Here is a 21,058-nt window from a genome sequence, read left to right as displayed (position 1 = left end):
TTTTCCAATGTGTATTTGTTTCCTGCTGGCAGGTCCATTTTAAAGGCAAAACTATAACAAGACTGAGAATAGTCCTATAAGAATGACTAAAGCTATGCACATTTTAAAGTAAATGAAAGAATATGCTTCCCGTGCAGGTCGATGTGAAAAAGTATTGCTTTAAACTGAAAGTTGGCATGAAACCAACGTTGCGCTAGTCTTTTCTTCCCTATTGTGGTGTATATCTGAGTAAAATGGCTTCTGGAAAATAAAATCAAGAATTGTCCAATTTAATTTTGTGATGACTTTAAAAGGTAGGGTAGGCAATTTCGGAGAGACTAGCAATAGCGAGTTAGCTTAGAAAGCATTAGATTTCACCCTCCCTTCAGTGCGTCTCAAAAGCCACACATCCTTCAAAACACATGAAGATGTACAGCAATGAGCAGAGTCTGCAAACCGTCACGAGAACCGGCGTTAAACTACCTCATGTCTCAAAGCACATCATTTTACAGTAATGAACGTTAACAACTTACGGAGCTCTAGTGTTGGCATTGAAGCACATATCAAAATAAACAGCTCCGTTTGCCATCTTGTAATTACGGTTACAACATGGCGTGAACGCAGCATCAGCTAGTTGTTTTGGTTCAGGAGGAACTGTAAAAGCTGCTGTTCGTTTGCGGCACTCGGTGACTGATGTCTGTCTAACTGGGTACGTGTGATGTCTGCGCGAGCCGGTGCACGGATGTATAGAAATGCATTGAGAGGCAGGTGATTAGACAAAAAGTTTTGGTCCTGAGACTTCCACAGATAGACCAGTTCTATTATTAATTGCTATCAGGATGTGAAGAGAGAACAGTATAACAAAAAAATTGGTCTACCCTAGCTTTAACACAGAAACAGAAAAAACTGAATGACGTGCCTTGGTATCAAATAGTAATTTGATTTATAACACTGTATTCGTATTTACCAGTTTGAGAGCTTTGTGTTGTTGTGTTTTTGAATGTGTGTTCAATATTTTTCAGAGTTACACACCTTCATGGCCGCTTACAGTGGCCAGAGGTTTGCAGGAATCCCAGAGTTTTCTGCTGTAACCACACTGGATGGACAACAGATGGATTATTATGACAGTAACATAACGAAGCTGATTCCCAAACCGGACTGGATGAAGGAGTCTGCATCTGAAGAACTGTGGAAGACATACATTCAGATCAGAGAAATATTACAGCAGATCTACAAAAGCAACATTCATGTTCTAATGGAGACATTCACTCAGTCACACGGTGAGTTAAAACACATTATTACACAGTTCTCCAAAATGCTTAATTCTGATTGGTCAGTCATGACATTCCGTGGTCAGTTATTCCCCGATAATGACCGTCATCATTAACAATGTATATAGAGCACAACAGTCTGGTTCTGGAAGTTTGTTAATGATAACTTTTACCTTTAAAGACAACCTTACTGTGAGCTAAGGGGTTGTTTTTATTTGCTTCTGCTGAAGCCACCAGACCGCATTAACTTAGTTTTAAAATAATCGTGTTTAACAGCTGAATTCGTGATGAAAACTACATTACCCATGATGCTGTACAATAAATTCAACCAGAATCGAGACAAGGAAAATGCGCCAAAATATTTATTTAGCTTCGCCCACTCCCATGAAGCAATGCTAATGACACAATCGAGTCGATATCTCTACTACAATCTCAAAAAACTTAAATATCTGAATATGGATATATGCAATAAACTTAAAATATATTGTTTATATACATATATTGCCGTTACACTAAAGCTGTTAAGTTCAGTCTTGTGCCTGTGCTTTTTTTGTCCGATTTTCAAAGACTTTTTTGCTTCAAATCAAAGCTTGTAGTGTTGTGATTCACCTCATTGCAGATTGGCTTGGTTCATGGCTTATAACATTTTAAAGGGTTCGCTCGCCCGCCCGAAAATGAAAATGAAAACGATCAACATTTACTCACCTCTTGTCGTTTCAAACCCGCAAGACTTTCGCTCATCTTCAGAACACAAATGAAGATATTTTTGATGAAATCTGAGAGACAGCGCACGGCGACGATGACAAAGAAGTAGAGTAGCCTAGAACAATATTTAATAATACACTTGGAGAAGAACAAGGAATAACACAACCAAAACCTAATACAAACTAGGATGAAGAGAGAATGGGTGAGAACATAGGATATATAAGCACATGGCAAACAAAGAGAACTAATGAGATGATTAACAAGACACACCTGAAACAAGAAACCTAATCAATTAGAAACCATGGAGACAAACAGGGAGGAAACCAGGGCTGCGTTCAGCCCTGACAAAACGTTACACAGCGTTTTTTAAACAGAAACGGTGATGCGTTGAACACACTGTTCTGATGACGCAAGAGTTGCAACTATGGCAGCTGAGAAGGTCATTCTTTGTGTTCTTTGTGAAGAATTTTCAGAGCCTGATGAAGTCGGTATAATTATGTTTTTAATACTACAAAAAATGCCCGATGTTACAGTTACTGCACTTGCCGCCAAGAACAAAAGAGAACATCCCAATCGAGTGAAGGGATTGCTGAAACTGAAACTGAAGCACACATCTTACCTAATTCAGACTAAAACACATCTATTTAGCCTCACATACTGACTTTATTTGTAGTTCATACTGTTTTAATACCCTGTATTTTCTTTCTCATTTTTAGGAAAAGCACTTAATTACCATTGTTTATTTCTATACCAAATGTCATACACTTGCAATGAAGCTAAAAATATAAACAACTACATCATTATGTTGATATCCTATATTTTTACAATAAAACTTACTACAAACATGTCTTCTAATATCCTCAGTTGTTGCGTATACCGAGCTGCATCGAACACATTTGTAAATTACTTTCCTTGAACCCATTGAGCGAGTTCACTTTAATACCACGTGCTTTATATACATGTTGCTGCTGATTGGACTGCAGTTCTGACACACCCACCAAACAAGAGAAAGCGTATCTCAAACCCTGTTGCACACCGGTGCACGCCGTTTCCAGGAAACATGACGTTCAACCCGGAAACCGTAGCAAAACGTTGCGCACCGTTTTGAACTTGAACGTGCCCCAGGATGACTGAACCAATGAACAAACTGAGAAGTAAACTAGAACACAAAGGCAAAAACAAACATTATCCTAAGAATACTTTCTTAATGTTGTTTCTACTATATTTTGGAGATTCAATGTGAATGTGTTACAACATAAAAATATTAAAAAAAACTTTAATGTTAGGTGCGATTAATTATACAGTAAAATGTGTGATAAATTAGTTAATATCTTTTTAATCGATTGAACGCACTGGTATATACACATTTTTTATAATTGCAGGTATTCCTTCTTTTTTGTCTTTAGCTGATCATATGCCTGTTAATATTTTTTTAAATAAAGTGGTGAATTATGTTTTTTGCACAAACAACGCACTCGCGTCTCTTCATAAGATTGAGGTTAAATAACTGGAGTCACACAGGTTACTTTTATGATGTCTTTGCTATCTTTCTGTGCTTTGAAAGTGGTGGTTGCATTGCTGTCAATGGTTTAACCTCATTTTCAAGAAATAAACTCATACAGGTTTGAAACAACTTCAGGGTGAGTAAATGACAGAATTTTGATCTTGAAGTGAACTATTCCTTTAAAAAATGTAGTAGTACACCACTCTCTCTCTTTCAGGAGTTCATACGTATCAGTGGATGTGTGGCTGTGAATGGGATGATGAGACTGGAGACTCACAAGGGTTTGATCAGTACGGTTATGATGGAGAGGACTTCATCTCACTGGACCTGAAGAACCTCAGATACATCGCACCTGTAGCACAGGCCTCTCCTACAGTGCAGAAGTGGAATAAAGACACAGCACAGCTTAAAATCTTGCAAAAATACTTGCAACAACAGTGTGTTTCCTGGCTGAGGGACTTCTTGTATTTGTCTAAAGCTACTTCTAAGAAAACAGGTACAGTATCAGAGTTACCAACTGATCATTTCTTTCTTGCATGTGCAGATCCAGATAAACCATGTTTTAACAGACATCTTGATAAATCTATGCAGGTCAACATTAGAGAATGTTAAACTGTGATAAGTGGAAAGTACAGGGGTTTCTTTCTCTGTTCTCAGTTTTGTTCCCTCTTCTGTATTTACTTCTAGATCCTCCTAAAGTGTCTCTGCTGCAGAAGAACCTTGAAGATTATGTGGAGTGTCACGTCACAGGCTTTCTCTTCAGAAACACAAGGATCTTGTGGAGGAAGAATGGACAAGCAATGAGCAATTCCAGAAAATTGGAGTATAGAGACACACTTCCAAATGAGGACGGGACCTTGCAGAGGACTGTTGCGCTTTATGTCCTTCCAGACGAATGGAAGAAGAACGAGTATGTTTGTGTGGTCGAGCACAAGAGTTTGACTGAGCCAATCCAGGAGATTCTGACTGAGGATCAGATCAAGAGGAACAGTAAGTTCCTTTTTCTGCATGTTCTACATGTACATTCTACTTTTTTAGGGGGCAATCACTGACAATGAGAATGGCTTGACTTTTTTCAGTTGTTTTTAGGTTTGTTTATTTTGTTGTTTAGGTTTATGCTTTCTGCCATATTATTCATTATATTCTTCTCTGTGTTTTAGAATCTGCATCAGATGCTTCATATATCATGTATCTGGCTGCTCTGCCCATCATCGCAGTTATTGTAGGCATACTGTGTGTAGTTTGGAAGAAATCCAAAGCTTGTAAGTACTAATAACCTGTTGAGAGATATAATTCCCATCATAAGTACAAATGTTAATTAATAATTTTCTAAAATGATCAAACTTTAAGAATTCTGTTGGTGCTATGTTTCGTCTCAGGACTCTCCTACCTCCACTCTCTTCCCTAAATAAAAGTACATCCGCACCAGAACAGCGTGACCTGTGAGTGAGCGGCACCACCAGAACCTTCACCTTCACAGTTCCTCACCGGTGGACCGATCTCCCCAACCCTGCCCGACAACTGATTCCTTTTATAAAGTTCAAGAAACATATAAAGACATTTAAAGACTCTTTTCCGTGACCATTGAACTACACATCCTTAAATTAATCTTCCTTATGTTACACTTTCTTCCATCTCTAATCTTTAAATTTTAGCATTTCTTTTAGTATAAATCACTTTAGATGCTTTTCCACCGTTCTCTTCGCTCAACCGTTCAACGTGCCATGGTTTCATTGTCCACTGTGTTGCTGATAACAAAGCTCTTTACAAATATACAATGTGTCAGTCGTTGTGTTGGTAATGTAAGAGTTTACAGACGTTATGAGATGTAAATAGTGACCATGGAGGATGATTGTGTTTACTTCGCTCAAATGGCCAGTTAGAGAGAAACTACAGCCAGACGACAGACAAGTGACCAATCCTGAGTGTCGACGTCACTTCACATATTCTACTGAACCAATCTCATGTGGAAATACAACCGTAACCATTTATTTCCGTTCTTAGAACCGTTCGCCCAACGATGGAAAACGATGTTTTCCTCATTTGTTGCTTTGAATTTTGCGAAATGAAAAAAGAATGTAAATATTTTCTTAATGATAATTGTCTCAATGATATTTCTTGATGTGCTTTTTTTATTTTTATATCTAAACTTAAATTCCCATTCTGTTGAAAACAAAGTCCTACAAATCTTTACTAAAAAACATTTTTTAGGACTGTCAATAGATTATAATAATATTGATTAACTACTTTTTTTTTTTTTTACAATTTTGAATTTGCTGAAATTTGCCTCTAAATAACAAGTTATATGATATTAAGAAATGAGCCAGTACCATTTGTACCATTTTTATCAGAGTATATTTCTCAATCAGATGTTTATATGTTTATGCACATATTTTATATGTGTAATTATATGTGTAAGTACTATATATGTGCCTTGTTTCCTGTGGAAATATATGTATATATTTCTTTCTGTGTTCTGGAGTGAATGATCAGTTTTAGTTTCCTCAGTCTGATGATTTCTCATTGAAAAGTACTTGTTGATCTTGTGGTTTAACAGAACAGCGTAACAACTGATGACAGCCTGTGATCAATCAACATGTATGCACATGTTTTTTTCATCCTGTTTGTAAATTTTTTATCTTTCTTGCCTTATTATGTACTATATTAAATAATAACCCCTTTTTTTATATATATATTTTTTTCTGAGTGAGTTCAGTCTCTGTCATTAATCTATACATAATAGTTTTAATAGAGATCACGATTCTGACTAAATGTGTTTCATGGATTTTGCTACACAGATTTTAACTCATTCATGTCAACTACGGCAATTTGTAAAACTACATTCAAAAAATGTTCCACAGAATTCATGATTGCAGATGTGAGACTTAATCTCAAATTTAATTATCTAATGAACTAACACCAGACTGTAACTTATGGATCCAAGTTCTTACCGTACAGATACACTATCAGTCAAAAGTTCTTGATCGGTACGATTTTTAATGTTTTTAAAAGATGCCTCTTCTGCTCACCAAGGCTGCATTTATACAACAACAACAACAACAAACAGTAATATAAAAAACAATTTAAAATAACTTTTCTATTTTAATATATTTTAATATGTAATTTATTCCTGTGATCAAAGCTGGATGTTCAGCATCATTACTCCAGTCTTCAGTGTCACATGATCCTTCAGAAATCACTCTAATATGAGGATTTGATGCTCAAGAAACATTTATGATTATTATCAGTGTTGAAAACAGTTATTTTCATTTTTATTTCAGGATTCTTTGATGAATAAAAAAGTTCAAAAGAACAGCATTAATCTGAAATAGAATCTTTTGTAACATTATAAATGTCTTTACTGTAACTTTTGATCAGTTTAATTCATCCTTGATGAATAAAAGTATTAATTTCTTTTATTTCTTTCCCCCAAAAAATGAAATAAAAATTCTTACTGACCCCAAACTTTTGAACAGTAGTGTTTAATGTTACAAAAGCTTTAGATTTCAGATAAATGCTGTTCTTTTGAACTTTCTATTCATCAAAGAATCCTGAAATAAAAATGTACACAACTAATAATAAATGCAGTCTTGGTGAGCAGAAGACACTCCTTTTAAAAACATTAAAAATCTTAACCGATCAAGAACATTTGACTGGTAGTGTATTTATATGTAATTTATTCTAATCTTTATAGGTCGACGTCGATAGTTTTCGGAGGCCTCAGTGCACAGTATGATGACGTGTGAAGCGCTGGCAGTGTGTGTTCTCAGCAGGTGTGTGTTTGTGAGGGATGTTCACAGGAGGTTATTAGTCTCTTCACTGACACACTGAATCAGGGCTGGTTCAAACTAAAGTGAACAACTGGATCCCTTCCCGAAGGGCTCTTCCACAAGGCCACTAGCGAAGGGAACATGCGATGGTCATTTCAATTATGTCATTTTATCATTTATGGTCATGTGACCCAGTAAATACTCGAGATTTATTTTAAAGCGAGATGGCGGGAGAGTTCCAGTTAACTTACAAACAGAGCAATTCAAGTTTTGTTTGGTTTGTGATATATTTCACACATTTTTGTCATTTTATGTTTAAATAAGTTTCATAGATAAGATAAATGTTAGTTAATGCAGAGTCCAAAGATGAGACGGCAAGTTTTAAAGTTGAGAGCAGAGAAATACACTCACACACAAATATAACACATATTTTAAAAACTTTTTTTGTATAAAATGTATATTTATTTGCAACAGTTATGTTAACAGAAATAATGAGATATTTCTGTTGTAAGAACCTAACAATAATGGCACACAAGTGTGTTGCTCACTCCAAAGTCCCCACTTCAAGGGCTCTACCCTTCGAAGGGAGTAGGGCACAGGAATTCGCCTACTTATACTACGCCCTAAAAGTATGTACTCTTTTTGTGACGAAAAAGTACACAAGCTTTGGGACATACTATCATGTCATAGAACTTAGTCTTTAACGGTTGCTCTCTGTCGAATCCTGACACAGTAAACTGACCTGTCAATCATCTTGTCAAAGATAAACTCCTCCACATTTCATTTTATTTCATTTCCAACCGTATCAGAGAGAAATGTTGATCTGCAGTCGCGGGTCTTTCATACAGAGACTCTCCTCATATTAATGCATAATGATGCATTTAAAAGTTAATGGCCAAACGGATCTTTATAATAGTCCACATTGTTATTGCAGATGAAATATAACATTGACATTAAATAAATATTTTATTATCAGGGTAAACTTTGATTAGTCACTCAAACCTTTATCTAAACCTCTTAACGTTGGTCGTGCATATCCGCCATGTTTTGTAGTTTAACACTTTTTACTTGTGTGTGTGTCGTCTTTACTCCTCCTCCAAAGCGCACTGGATCATGGGTAATATTATCTGTTAAAGTGAGCACGGATCCACATTTTGAAAATCCACTGGAAATAGTAGAGCATCCGGGGACTTCTGACATACTCTTTTCAACATACTATGCTTCGAGACACACTTATTTTAATCTCACACACTGTTTAGGATAGAAACAGGGGAGTAAACAGAAGTATAAAGTCCCTTTATACTCTGAATGAATATATAAAGCATACAGTGTATGCTATGAGGAGGTGATGTACACCAATGTGCAGGGCGTTAAACGAGGGTTATTTTGATAGGACACATGATACCAATAAAGTTACATTATCTAATAGTTCTATCATAAGGCACGCATAAAACAGGATACAATACACACAATGTCCTGGGGATATGCATTTCTGTCAGGACCACTATCGTCAAATGCGATTGACAATTAGCATACAGTTTGGATTGGCGGTATGGTTCTGTTCTGGGCAAGAACTCCCTGCGCATCCGTGCAGCCGATAGCACGGATAAGAGCGGGGAGAGCAGCAATAACCCCCCTTGGGGTAAACAGAACAGAACCAACATGAAAGTATTGCAAATATATTTAATTCAAGATTTTAAAGTATACAACATACTTCGAGAATTTATTCTGATTCAAGGGGAATCAGAATGCCAAATCCTGATTGACGAGAGGAGGAGCTGGGGAGGGTAATTCGAGAAACGCGATAGCTGTTGATAATACTGAAGGAGCTTATATATGAATACAGTGATAGGAGTCGTATTCCTATAGGTAGATGTGGATCAGCTGAGAGTCAGCAGATGTGAGCTTGACTAACGTGACCCGCCAGAACTGACGCTACGCTTGATGTCCATTCATAGAAAGGTTTGTCTATGAATTGAAGGAGAGAAGTTTCTTTTTTTTGGCCTGTGTCTGTCGGCCTGTGTCTTCAACATTTTTCACATCATAACCATCTCATCTCTCTGGCGTGCCTTTGCTGCCTGTTCTGCCCTACTGGGGGCTTGTCAAACACACCTTGGCACTTAGTTTGTTGATGGGAGAGGGGGTTTGCTGGATTATTCATTAAATATAATGAATAATTGTGTGTCTGATTGGTCCAGCTGCTACAAGGCCTAAACTCCTCAGTCTGTGGACTAAAAAGTAGAAGTGAATATAGACTTCCTTATGAAGCACAATGTCAAATTGGCTTTCTCCAAAAATGTTGCACATCGGATTACATTTTTACATTACAAACACTAATTGTTACAATATATGTACATAAAAAAGGCAATTTTTTTCCTTGTTTCGTTGATTTCAAGAAAGCATTTGATTCAATCTGGCATGAAGGATTATACCTAGAGCTTATTGACAGTGGAATAGGGGGAACATTCTATGATTTGATCAAATCATTGTACACAGCCAGCCAATGTACTGTTAAAATTAGAAACCAAAGAACTGGGTGAAGTGAGACAGGACTGTGGTTTAAACTCCTCCCACTTCAACATTCACATCAACCGATTGGCCAATGTATTAGAAGATGCTCCCATTAAAGGTCTCACTCTACACACACAGAGATAAGTGTCTTCTCTACACAGATGAGCTGTTCTCCAGTCGTCCACTAAAGAGGGTCTTCAGGACAGCCTGGATCTGCTGGAGGATTACTGTGAGTCCTGGGCCCGTCAACCTCCAGAAAACTACAATAATGATGTTCCAGAAACACTCCAGATCTCAGGGACCAACACACACATTCACACCATCACACAGAACCATCGAGAGCACAAACATACACTTACCTCGGCCTGAAAATATCTTCCACAGGTAACTTTACTGTGGCTGTGAATGAACTCAAAGAGAAAGCTTGAAGGGCTTTATATGGCATGAAAAGATTGATTAAAATTGACATCCCAATCCAAATTTGGCTCAAACTTTTCAAATCAATTAATTGAACCAATTGTTTTATATGGCAGTGAAATGTGGGGTCCTCCTATAAAATTTGATTTCTTAAATTGGGAAAAACATCCGATTGAAACTCTATATTTATAATTCTGTAAAAGAATACTCAAAGTTCAAAGAAAAACGCCAAACGACAGTTGCAGGGCAGAATTAGGCCAAATACCTTCTCCTTGAGATAAATACGAAATACGAATCTCCTGATCAAAACACTAGGACTTTGAAGCTTTGGAGGTGTTGATGGACTCCATCTACTCCATCTATGTTTCGATCATCGTTCTGAATCCCATCCAGATGTAGTCTCTCACTAAAAAGTGATTTTTTTCAGCTTTTTGCTCAAAATGAAACTTTACGAAGCTAGAATAAAACTTTCTTTTGATTTATTGCATGTTCTGATATTCATACAACAAAATATTCTGGGGGCCATAAACTTTTGTGAAAATTATTTTAAAAAATGCTGGCGGAGGCCGGCAACTTTTTGCAAAAACGCTGGCAGGGAAAGAGTTAAATGCCAACATGTAATGAGAGAATCAGTGATTTAGCAGAAAAGAAGTGAAGATATGAGCCTGTGTATTTTAGTGATTACAAAGATAAATTCATGTATCGTTTTTTTTTATTATTATTATCTTGGGATACTGAGAAAAAGTCTAAATCGTGAGATATAAAGCAATAAATAAATATTTACTAAATAAAATACATTTGCAATTTTGCTTTCAAATGCAGGATATTAACTACTAATTATATATTTTAAAAAAATTAAATTAGAGGTTAAAAATTTCACAATTGCAAGCCAATTTTTTAGCGCAATTTTCCACCGGACAAATTGCGATTGTTAACTCATGATTTCTGTTCTGTACGTCTGTGCGCACCAATCTTGCACTTCTATCTACTCCTCAACCAGACCACCTAGAGACTTCGGGTTTTCGGCATTATGTTAAGGAAGGTCTAATCTCGGGAACACACAAAAAAAATCCAGGAAAAGATTTACTATCTCTTAGTGTTGTGATCCCATGAGGTGAGAAAATTGTGCTAAAACACTCACCGAGTTTTTATTACTTGTTTCCATTTGTACCTTATTTTCAGCTTTATATTTTCTGCATATAAAAGAGAACTGCATGTGTTCTGATATGTTTCATTGTTTATTTTTTTCCCATGTGAAACTCACAAAACTTAGCAGTCAAACTATTAGTAATCTGTGAACTTACAACTTGAAAATAAGTAAACTGAATATTTACAACAACAAAAAAGTTATCCTTTTCATTTAAAATATATACAAACGCGAGTGGCAAAAGACAAATTCACACACAGCAGGACATCTAACATCATTACACCTGATATTAACTTAAGTTTCATATTCAGACAGTCTCTAAGTGTTCTTTAGCTGATTTGCATTTGCACTTATATATCAATGCTCCTCCATTGTGTTATTATAGACTCAATAACACACATTAGAAAGTGTTATTTTTCTTTGTTTGTTTGGTTGTTGTTTCTTCTTTGGGAAAACAATTCCATGACGTCCATGCTCATGAATATTATTCAACACTGAAGTGTGTCCCACAAGCATGCTGGAAATATCTGATCTCCCACATCCTGAAGATTCACAACCGGACTGAAATCTGGAGAGAGTGCAGACGACTGGAGGAAACTCTTCAAAGACCTTTATCAATGCAAATCGAGCCTTCGTCATGAACGGATACCCGTATAAACCCACTCATTCGTTTCTGCAAAGTAATGTCATAAATATGAATTAACAGCATGAGACCAATTTCAAATCTCAGATTTTTGCAACTACACACTGGAATTGTAAAAACAGCAAATTCTTTAAACTTAACAGCAAAGTTTCTCTAAAATATTGCATGAAGACAAAAATTTGGCTTTGACTGTTTTTGTATATATAACTTTTACAACTTAAATTAAACTTTTCTTAATTGTTGTCAGTTGTATTAAGTCTGTACATGTGTGTATATATAGAGGATAATATTAAATATGTATTTTTAAAATGCATCCTTTTTTATAGTAACAAAAAACTGTGTGAATCCAAAATTAAATCAGTTTTTGCCTGTTATTTCCAACTGACATGGTAAGATGAGACTTTTTTTATTTTTAAACTTAGACTAGTCTGAATAAGACTTGATTATTGTGGTTCATGTAAACTTCTTGGCATTTGAAGACGTTTTGGAGTCAGTTTACACAAGCTTTCTAAAGTTCATCACATGTAAATTTAGGCTGTGCATAATGTACGGTAATTCAGAAACAATAGTGATTTTCAACATTAGTGAAGCATTAGCTCTGTTTAATTGGAATTTATTGGAAATTGTATCAAACATTAAAATGTCTGTGTAAATCCAAAATTTTGAATCCATTGCTGAGGACATTCCCATCATCCTGCAGCTCATGAAACTACTACAATACAAGAAAAAAACACAAATAAAAAAACACAAATACAAGAAAAAATATAAATAAACATATACTTACTTTCATCTTACTATAGTAAACAGTACCAGTAAGCAGGACTATGACGACACCCATCACACACACAAGAATTGTTACGTATAGTCCTGTAGGTCGTTGAAATAAAATAAACATGTAAAAGAAATACAATAATATACAGAAATAGCAATATAAGGCTGAAACAACTAACTGATGAAATAATAATTAATACTAATAATTAATACTAATAATAACAAGTTAATAATCAGTTAGGTCCAGGGTTATTATCATTAACAAAAACAACTAAAACTAAACTAAAAATTAAATCTGCAAGAATCTTCTGAAGCGTAAAGGCTTTGTTTGAGGAACAGCCCAAAACTCAATATAATCTGGTGCCTTATTTACATACATGAGAATAAACCTGTGTGCATAGTGCACTGAGATGAATACACACTTACATTTAATGAACAAGCAAACAAAGCTATCATGACTTCGGAAGACTTGAAATACAAGTCATATAGACTAATTTCATAATACTTATTTTGTTTTCTTGACAAACTCTTTTCCTAGACACTTTCATATAAGAACTATCAGACATATTGCTGTATGTCGTCTTTATGAGAGTCGCACGGGTTTGAATGACATGAGAGCGAGTAAATGATGACAGAATGATCATTTTCAGGTGAAATTATATAAATGTATTTGATAGATTTGCCCAGTGTGATCTTAAAGGGATAGTTCAGCCAAAAATAATAAATCTGTCATTAATTACTCGCCCTCATATCGATCCAAACCTACAAGTTTTTCGTTTATCTTTAAAACACAAATGAAGATCTTTTTGAAGAAATTGGGTAGATTTCTGTCCCTCTGCTAAGATCAAATGACCAATTAGCCAAATATGATAAAGGAAAGGATAAACTTTACAGCAAGTACCATAAACACTCTACCGCAGTATTAACAACTTACTGTAGTTGCTCTTGATCTCATCTTCAGTCTTCCGGATGGTTTTTCCCTGGTGCTCCACCACACAACTGAACTGGTTGTTCTTCCATTCGTCTGGAGAAACACGAAGGGTAGATGTCTTCTGGAAGGTCCCGTCCACATTTGGCAGAAGTTCTCCAAGATCCACATCCTCATAGTGCTCCTGTCCATTTTTTAACCATGTAATAGTCACTCCTGATGGGTAGAAACCTGTGGCATGACACACTACTGAAGAGGAGAGATCTTTCTGTAACAGAGACACTTCAGGAGCTGAAAAAGATTGACGAAAAATGTGAGAAGAATATTTAATATCTCAGATCAGATTAGTTACATTTATCCATATGATTAAAGGTATAGCGGAGGATTTTTTACTTCCGGGTGGATTCCCTATACTATTGGTCCTCCTAATTGTCAGTCATTCTGGTGAATCAATCAAACTTTTCAAAAAGTGGAGAGGGCGGGACTTATCTAAAATTCGGAAAGATCCTCCGCTATACCTTTAACTTATTAAATTGTGCTTCGTTTTTATGTTTTAATGAAGCAATGCATGAGAAAAGACAGACATTAATGACTCATAACAAAAAAATGGTATACTTGTTGAACAAAGTAAATTTCTAAACAACAAAGTACATTTTATCCTGTAAGCCTCTTTCCATAACTTCAAGAACTCCTTCAGCCAGTAAACACAGTCATTATAATAGTATTGTCTCAGAAATTCAAGCTGTGCTCTGTTATTCCACTTCTGCACTGTGGGTATTCCCTGTTGTACAGCTGTGATGTATCTGTTCTCCTTCAGGTCCAGTAAGATGAAGTCCTCTCCATCATAACCGTACTGATCAAACCCATATAACTGTCCAGTCTCATCATCATACTCACAGCCATACATCCTCTGATACGTGTGAACACCTGGAGAAGAAAACAGGGTGGGGGAGCAAAAAAATTCAACATCTGCTCTTTTTTTATGTACAAGGTAATATTTGACATTTTAATGTAGTATAAAGCATTTTAACTCACCATCTGACTGGTTGAATCGTTTCATTAGAACATGAATGTTGTTTTTGTAGATCTGCTGCACACCCTCTCTGATCTCAGTGTCTTCTTTCCACACTTTTGTAGATGTAAACTCCTTCATCCAGTCCTGTTTGGGAATCATCTTCTTTATGTTACTGTCATAATAATCAATCTGTTGTCCATCCAGTGTCGTTACAGCAGAAAACTCTGGAGTTCCTGCAATCGTCTGGCCTATTGTTCCAGTGTATGTGGTGATGAACCTGTGAGTCCCTGAACAAACAACACAAAGACATAACGGTTAAACACATATACAGTGTCATAAATCAAATAACTAAAATATCACTATTCAAATGAATATTGATTGAATTTGAGACACTAATCCCACTGAAAATAATCCTTAGGTTTCTACTTCTTTCACTCATTAAACACATTTTCTGAGTGTGAATCCAGTTCTGATCTTTACCTTAGCAACTTTACCAAATATAATTTCTATTAAAAACATCCCATGATTGTCTGTCAGTTCAACACACGGAAGCAAAGGCCTTGCTGACGGAGAATTCATAGGTTAAATGACTTTATGAAATGATTCTCACCTGAGTAAACCAAAGGTATGAAGATGAAGAAAATGATGAACTTCATTATAGATGAAAATCCTTGTATTTGACACACACTTCTTTAAGTGCAGTCGTCGAAGAGCGCTGTAAAACTCTTTAGCCTTTGCTACATCTGAATCAACAGGAAAACCCCAGTTATTGAGCGAAGCGACGACAACCTGTGAGTAAAAGGCTCCTCCCTAAACTTCCGTGTTGAGACTGTTTCTCTAGAGCTGCAGTGACGTCAGATCTGTAACCTGTTTTACCTGTTGATTCAGATGTAGCAAAGGCTAAAGAGTTTTACAGCGCTCTTCGACGACTGCACTTAAAGAAGTGTGTGTCAAATACAAGGATTTTCATCCAAAATGAAGTTCATCATCCTCTTCCTCTGCGTACCTTTGGTTTACTCAGGTGAGAATCATTTCATAAAGTCATTTAAACGAATTCTCCATCATACAAGGCCTTCAGCTGTTTCCGTGTGTTGAACAGTCAGAAAATAAGACGTTTCAAATCTTCAAATTTTCTCACACATCTTTTATAATAAGCAGGCTAATAGATCTAGTTAACAGATTTAGTATTTGCTAATCATTTGTGAGCTGAAAAGCAGGATTTTTGTTGAAGCTGCACTGAAATTATTTCAGTATTTTCCGATGTTGTGTATTTGTCTCCTGCAGGCAGGTCTAGTTAAACTGCAAAAACTGAGACACAACTGACACTATGAATGACTAAAGTTATGACCATATGACTGTAAATGAAAGAAGAGGTTTGCCATGCAGATGTCCACGGTTCTGTGAAGGATGTTTAACTTTATAAAGTAATTGATTGGATGGTTGTGGTTTGCGATTGGTGGATCTCATGTGAGTGACAGGTTGCCCCGCCCTCGTCATCAGAGATGTCGCTGGTATTCTGATTCAAGGTTATGAGCCACATGAATTTAACTAAATAATTATGATAATTTATGAAAAGCATAAAAAACTTGAATATTATAAAAATAAAAATAAATTTTTTTTTTATATTTTGCTTTTATGATGGATTTTCATATCTGCAGTTTCTCCAGTGCTGTGAATGTGAGTGAGTTTGAGAACGGCGTCTTCTTGGCAAACACTTCAGTCAGATTCAGGCCTTCAGCCGCTCGTTCCCTCTTCCTCAGTCCTCGTCTCCAGTCTCGTAACACTGCAATATTCCATTAAAAAAAAAAGAAGAATTTTAATGTTGAAAGTTGGAGTCAAATAGTCATTTGCTTTATGACAGTGTTTGGGAGCTTTGTGGCGGTGTGTTTCTGTGATGTTGATTGTGTGTTCGATGTTTGTTCAGAGTTACACAGGTTTATGACTGCTTACACTGCAATAAGTGGACAGACGGCTGCAGGAACCCCAGAGTTTTCTGCTGTAACGACACTGGATGATCAACAGATCTATTATAATGACAGTAACATAACGAAGCTGATTACCAAACGGAACTGGATGAAGGAGTTTACATCTACACACGAGTGGAAGGAATACATTAAGATCAGAGAAAAACAACAGCAGATCTACAAAACCAACATTCCTGTTCTAATGCAGCGATTCAGTCAGTCTCATGGTGAGTTAAAATGATTTATTGCACGGCTCTCTGAAATGCTTGATTCTGATTGGTCAGTCATGACATTCTGAGGTCTGTTATTCAAGATAATTACCTTCATCAATAGCAACACTATATAATGTCGCTCATCCAGGTATTTGTGATGAGGATAGATGTGCTCGCTCTCGTTTCATTCAAACACAGCCTCAGTTATTGACTACTTACTGTAAAATGAAACCGGAGGACTATAGTAATATTGTTCAAGTGTTCGTCTTGTTGATAGAACAATTGTTTTGTACACTGTCATGGATTATAAGAGAATAATAATGATTTTCATGTACCTGTTATTTATGTGGTGAGAAGATATATAAGTGATATGATTATAATATCCCTTAGATGTCCATCTTGTTCGTTAGTCTAGGCTTAAAGCTGCTTATAGGAACTGTAGGAACTGACTCGACCTTCATCGCATAAATGTCGACATAAAATTATCTGAAGTCGTTCAACCCCTAGTAATAATACAGGATAGTGTACATCCAGCCAGTTGTTATCACAGAATAAACCCCATCAGGGTGATGAGGAGGAGTCTTGTATCAAGGAGTTTATTTGTACATCATCCCTCACTTATACTACATTTATAAACAACAAAAGATTAGCTTATACGATAAAAGATAAAGATAAAGATAAAGAAGAACAGTATCCCACTCTTTCTCTTTCAGGAGTTCATACATGTCAGTTGACGTTTGGCTGTGAATGGGATGATGAAACTGGAGACTCACACGGGTTTGATCAGTACACTTATGATGGAGAGGATTTGATCTCACTGGACCTGAAGGAGAACAGATACATCACACCTGTAGCACAGGCAACAACCACAGTGATAAAGTGGAATAATGACAAAATACAGCTTACAATTCTGAAACAATACTATGATTATGAGTGTGTTTACTGGCTGAAGGAGCTCTTACATTTGTCTAAAGCTATTTCTAAGAAAACAGGTACAGTATCAGAGTTACCAACTGATCATTTTCTTCTTGCATGTGCAGATCCAGATAAACCATGTTTTAACAGACATCTTGATAAATCTATGCAGGTCAACATAAGAGACTGTTAAACTGTGATAAGTGGAAAGTGCATGTGTTTCTTTCTCTGTTCTCAGTTTTGTTCCCTCTTCTGTATTTACTTCTAGATCCTCCTAAAGTGTCTCTGCTGCAGAAGATCCCAGACTATTATACATGTCACGTCACTGGCTTTCTCTTCAGAAACACAAGCATTTCATGGAGGAAGAATGGACAAGCTCTGAGCGATCCTAGTAAATTGAAGTCTGGAGACACACTACCAAATGAGGATGGGACCTTCCAGAGGAGAGTTACCCTGTATGTTCTTCCAGACGAATGGAGAGAGGACCAGTACACCTGTGTGGTCGAGCACAAGAGCTTGACTGAGCCAATCCAGAAGATTCTGACTGAGGATCAGATCAAGAGGAGCAGTAAGTTTAACCATGGTACATTTTTCTACCTGTATATTTTACTTTTTTTAGGGGCCAAAAACAATTTGCTTTTTTTTCTGTTGTTGTTTTCAGGTTTGTTTTGTTGTTGTTGTTGTTGTTGTTTAGGTTTTTATGCAATATTATTCATTGCATATTGTGTATGTTTCTCTGTGTGTTCTAGAATCTGCATCAGATGCTTCATATATCATGTCTCCGGTTCCAGTCATCATCCTAGTTATTGTTGGACTGATTGGTGGACTGTCTGGACTGTTTGGACTTTGGAAATGCAGGAACAAACTCAAAGCTCGTAAGTACTAATGACCTGTTGAGAGATATAATTCCCATCATAAGTGCAAATGTTTTATGTGTTTGTGTGTGTGGTGGTACAATGAAGAAGAGTGCAGTGAATGTGAACCTGTTGCTGTTTTATCAGTTCCATCATGTTTTTAATTCTCTAAAATGATCAAACTTTAAGAATTCTGTGTGTGTGAAATCATATGTGAATCCTTTGACACTGTTCTTTGAATTTCATCACAGCATGAAACACCTCTGTTTATCTCTCTTCACAGGCTACAAGAAGAAGATCATCTATTTCAAAAGTAAACCCTCGCAAGAACCTGCACCGTCTGAGGACTCTCTTCTCTCCATTCCCTCTAATGAATGTTCGTCCCCTCCAGAAGCCTGTGATATGTAAGTGAGCGGCGCCTTCATGTTCCTTCACAGAGATGAACAACATCACTTTCCAGAACCTTCACCTTCACAGTTCCTCACCGGTGGACCGATCTCTCCAACCCTGCCCGACAACTGAGTCCTTTTATAAAGATCAAGAAACATCTAAAGACCATGACCATTCAACTACACATCCTTAAATTAATCTTCTATATACTTTTACCTTTTCTTCCATCTCTAATCGTAACATTTTAGCATTTCTTTTAGTATTAATCACTTCAGCTGCTTTTCCACCGTTCTCTTCGCTCAACCGTTCAACGTGACATGGTTTCATTGTCCACTGTGTTGCTGATAACGAAGCTCTTTACAAATATACAATGTGTCAGTCGTTGTCTTGGTAATGCAAGAGTTTACAGACGTTATGAGATGTAAATAGTGACCGTGGAGGATGATGGGATATTTCTTGTGTTTACCTTGCTCAAATGGCCATCTACAGAGAAATCATGTGAGAATCCTTTATCACTGTTCTTTTGAATTTCATTACAGCGTATTACACCTCTGTTTATCTCTCTTCACATACAGCAAGATGACGCCCTACCGTTCCAAAAGTACACCCTCGCCAGAACATGCACCGGCTCAGAAACCTCTTCTCTCCACTCTCTCTAATGAAAGTACATCCTCTACAGAAGCCTGTGATTCACGAGTGAGCAGCGACTTCATGTTCCTTCACAAAGATGAACAAAATCCCTCTCCAGAATCTTCACCTTCACAGTTCCTCACCGGTGGACCGATCTCCCAAACCCTGCCCGACAACTGAGTCCTTTTATAAAGTTCAAGAAACATACCTTTTACAAAATACCTTTTTATACAAGACCTTTAAAGACTCTTGTCCCTGACCATTCAACTACACATCCTCAAAATAATCTTCTTTAAACTTTTACTTTTTCTTCCATCTCTAATCTTTAAATTTTAGCATTTCTTTTAGTATAAATCACTTTAGCTGCTTTTCCATCGTTCTCTTCGCTCAACCGTTCAATTCCGTGCCATGGTTTCATTGTCCACTGTGTTGCTGATAACGAAGCTCTTTACAAATATACAATGTGTCAGTCGTTGTCTTGGTAATGCAAGAGTTCACAGACGTTATGAGATGTAAATAGTGACCACGGAGGATGATTGTGTTTACTTCGCTCAAATGGCCAATTAGAGAGAAACTACAGCCAGACGACAGACAAGTGACCAATCCTGAGTGTCGACGTCACTTCACATATTCTACTGAACCAATCTCAAGTGGAAATACAACCGTATTTAAGTCAAGTCAAGTCAAGTCAACTTTATTTATATAGCGCTTTTCACAATACAGATTGTATCAAAGCAGCTTCACAGTATTAGATAAAATAGTACATCAGTGTTTGTTTCTAGTGTAAAACATCCACGTTTGGGAATGCTGATCAATAGTATTGTTGATTAATTAAATTAAGTATCCCCAACTGAGCAAGCCAAAGGCAACAGTTTTTATTTACAATACCAACTATTTCTTTCTGTTCTTAGAACCGTTACCCCAACAATGGAAAAGCTTAATTTGTTGTTTTCCTCATTTGTTGCTTTGAATTTTGCGATATGATAAAAAATGTAAATATTTTCTTAATAATAATTGTCTCAATGATAATATGTTATTAAGATATGAGCCAATACCATTTGTACCATTTTTATCAGAGTATATTTCTCAATCAGATGTTTATATGTTTATGCACATATTTTATATGTGTAATTATATGTGTAAGTACTATATATATATATATATATGTGTGCCTTGTTTCCTGTGGAAATATATGTATATATTTCTTTCTGTGTTCTGGAGTGAATGATCAGTAAGTTTCCTCAGTCTGATGATTTCTCATTGAAAAGTACTTGTTGATCTTGTGGTTTAATAGAACAGCGTAACAACTGATGATGACCTGTGATCAATCAACATGTATTCACTTTTTTTTTCATCCTGTTTGTACATTTTTTTTTATCTTTCTTGCCTTATCTATTCTGTACTATATTAAACAATAAACCCTTTTTTAAAT

At 36.3% G+C, this 21,058-nt stretch overlaps 2 protein-coding genes across 5 annotated transcripts in view; one reads left to right on the top strand and one right to left on the bottom strand.

Annotated features, from left to right (window-relative positions):
* The window catches only part of LOC307170037 (class I histocompatibility antigen, F10 alpha chain-like), a 23,287-nt gene extending 7,834 nt beyond the window's left edge, over positions 1-15,453 (bottom strand). Inside the window, exons 1-6 of one of the 3 annotated variants that reach the window (XM_079890971.1) lie at positions 15,272-15,453; positions 14,682-14,948; positions 14,544-14,573; positions 13,653-13,937; positions 12,732-12,814; positions 11,379-11,977 (exon numbers count right to left, since the gene is read on the bottom strand). In XM_079890971.1, coding sequence (XP_079747097.1) covers positions 11,906-11,977; positions 12,732-12,814; positions 13,653-13,937; positions 14,544-14,573; positions 14,682-14,948; positions 15,272-15,317 — 783 coding nt within the window. In that variant the 5' untranslated portion in view covers positions 15,318-15,453 and the 3' untranslated portion in view covers positions 11,379-11,905. Of the gene's footprint in view, positions 1-11,378; positions 11,978-12,731; positions 12,815-13,652; positions 13,938-14,297; positions 14,574-14,681; positions 14,949-15,271 lie in introns of those variants that run through there. The other 2 variants (XM_079890970.1, XM_079890973.1) reach the window with 2 other exon arrangements.
* LOC307170035 (major histocompatibility complex class I-related gene protein-like) overlaps positions 1-21,058 on the top strand; it is a 21,471-nt gene extending 413 nt beyond the window's left edge. Inside the window, exons 2-8 of one of the 2 annotated variants that reach the window (XM_079890968.1) lie at positions 1,002-1,259; positions 3,677-3,955; positions 4,147-4,449; positions 4,620-4,683; positions 18,575-18,627; positions 18,890-19,010; positions 19,572-21,048. In XM_079890968.1, the coding sequence (XP_079747094.1) occupies positions 1,002-1,259; positions 3,677-3,955; positions 4,147-4,449; positions 4,620-4,683; positions 18,575-18,627; positions 18,890-19,010; positions 19,572-19,806 (1,313 nt within the window). In that variant the 3' untranslated portion in view covers positions 19,807-21,048. Of the gene's footprint in view, positions 1-1,001; positions 1,260-3,676; positions 3,956-4,146; positions 4,450-4,619; positions 4,684-15,510; positions 15,683-16,585; positions 16,853-17,550; positions 17,830-18,020; positions 18,321-18,501; positions 18,628-18,889; positions 19,011-19,571 lie in introns of those variants that run through there. The other variant, XM_079890967.1, reaches the window with a different exon arrangement.

Source organism: Squalius cephalus (genome assembly GCF_949319135.1).
Source record: "Squalius cephalus genome assembly, chromosome: 13".
In the NCBI taxonomy this organism is placed as follows: Eukaryota; Metazoa; Chordata; class Actinopteri; order Cypriniformes; family Leuciscidae; genus Squalius; species Squalius cephalus.
Note: the sequence above shows the minus strand (reverse complement) of the source record. Positions and strands in the feature narration are given on the sequence as shown.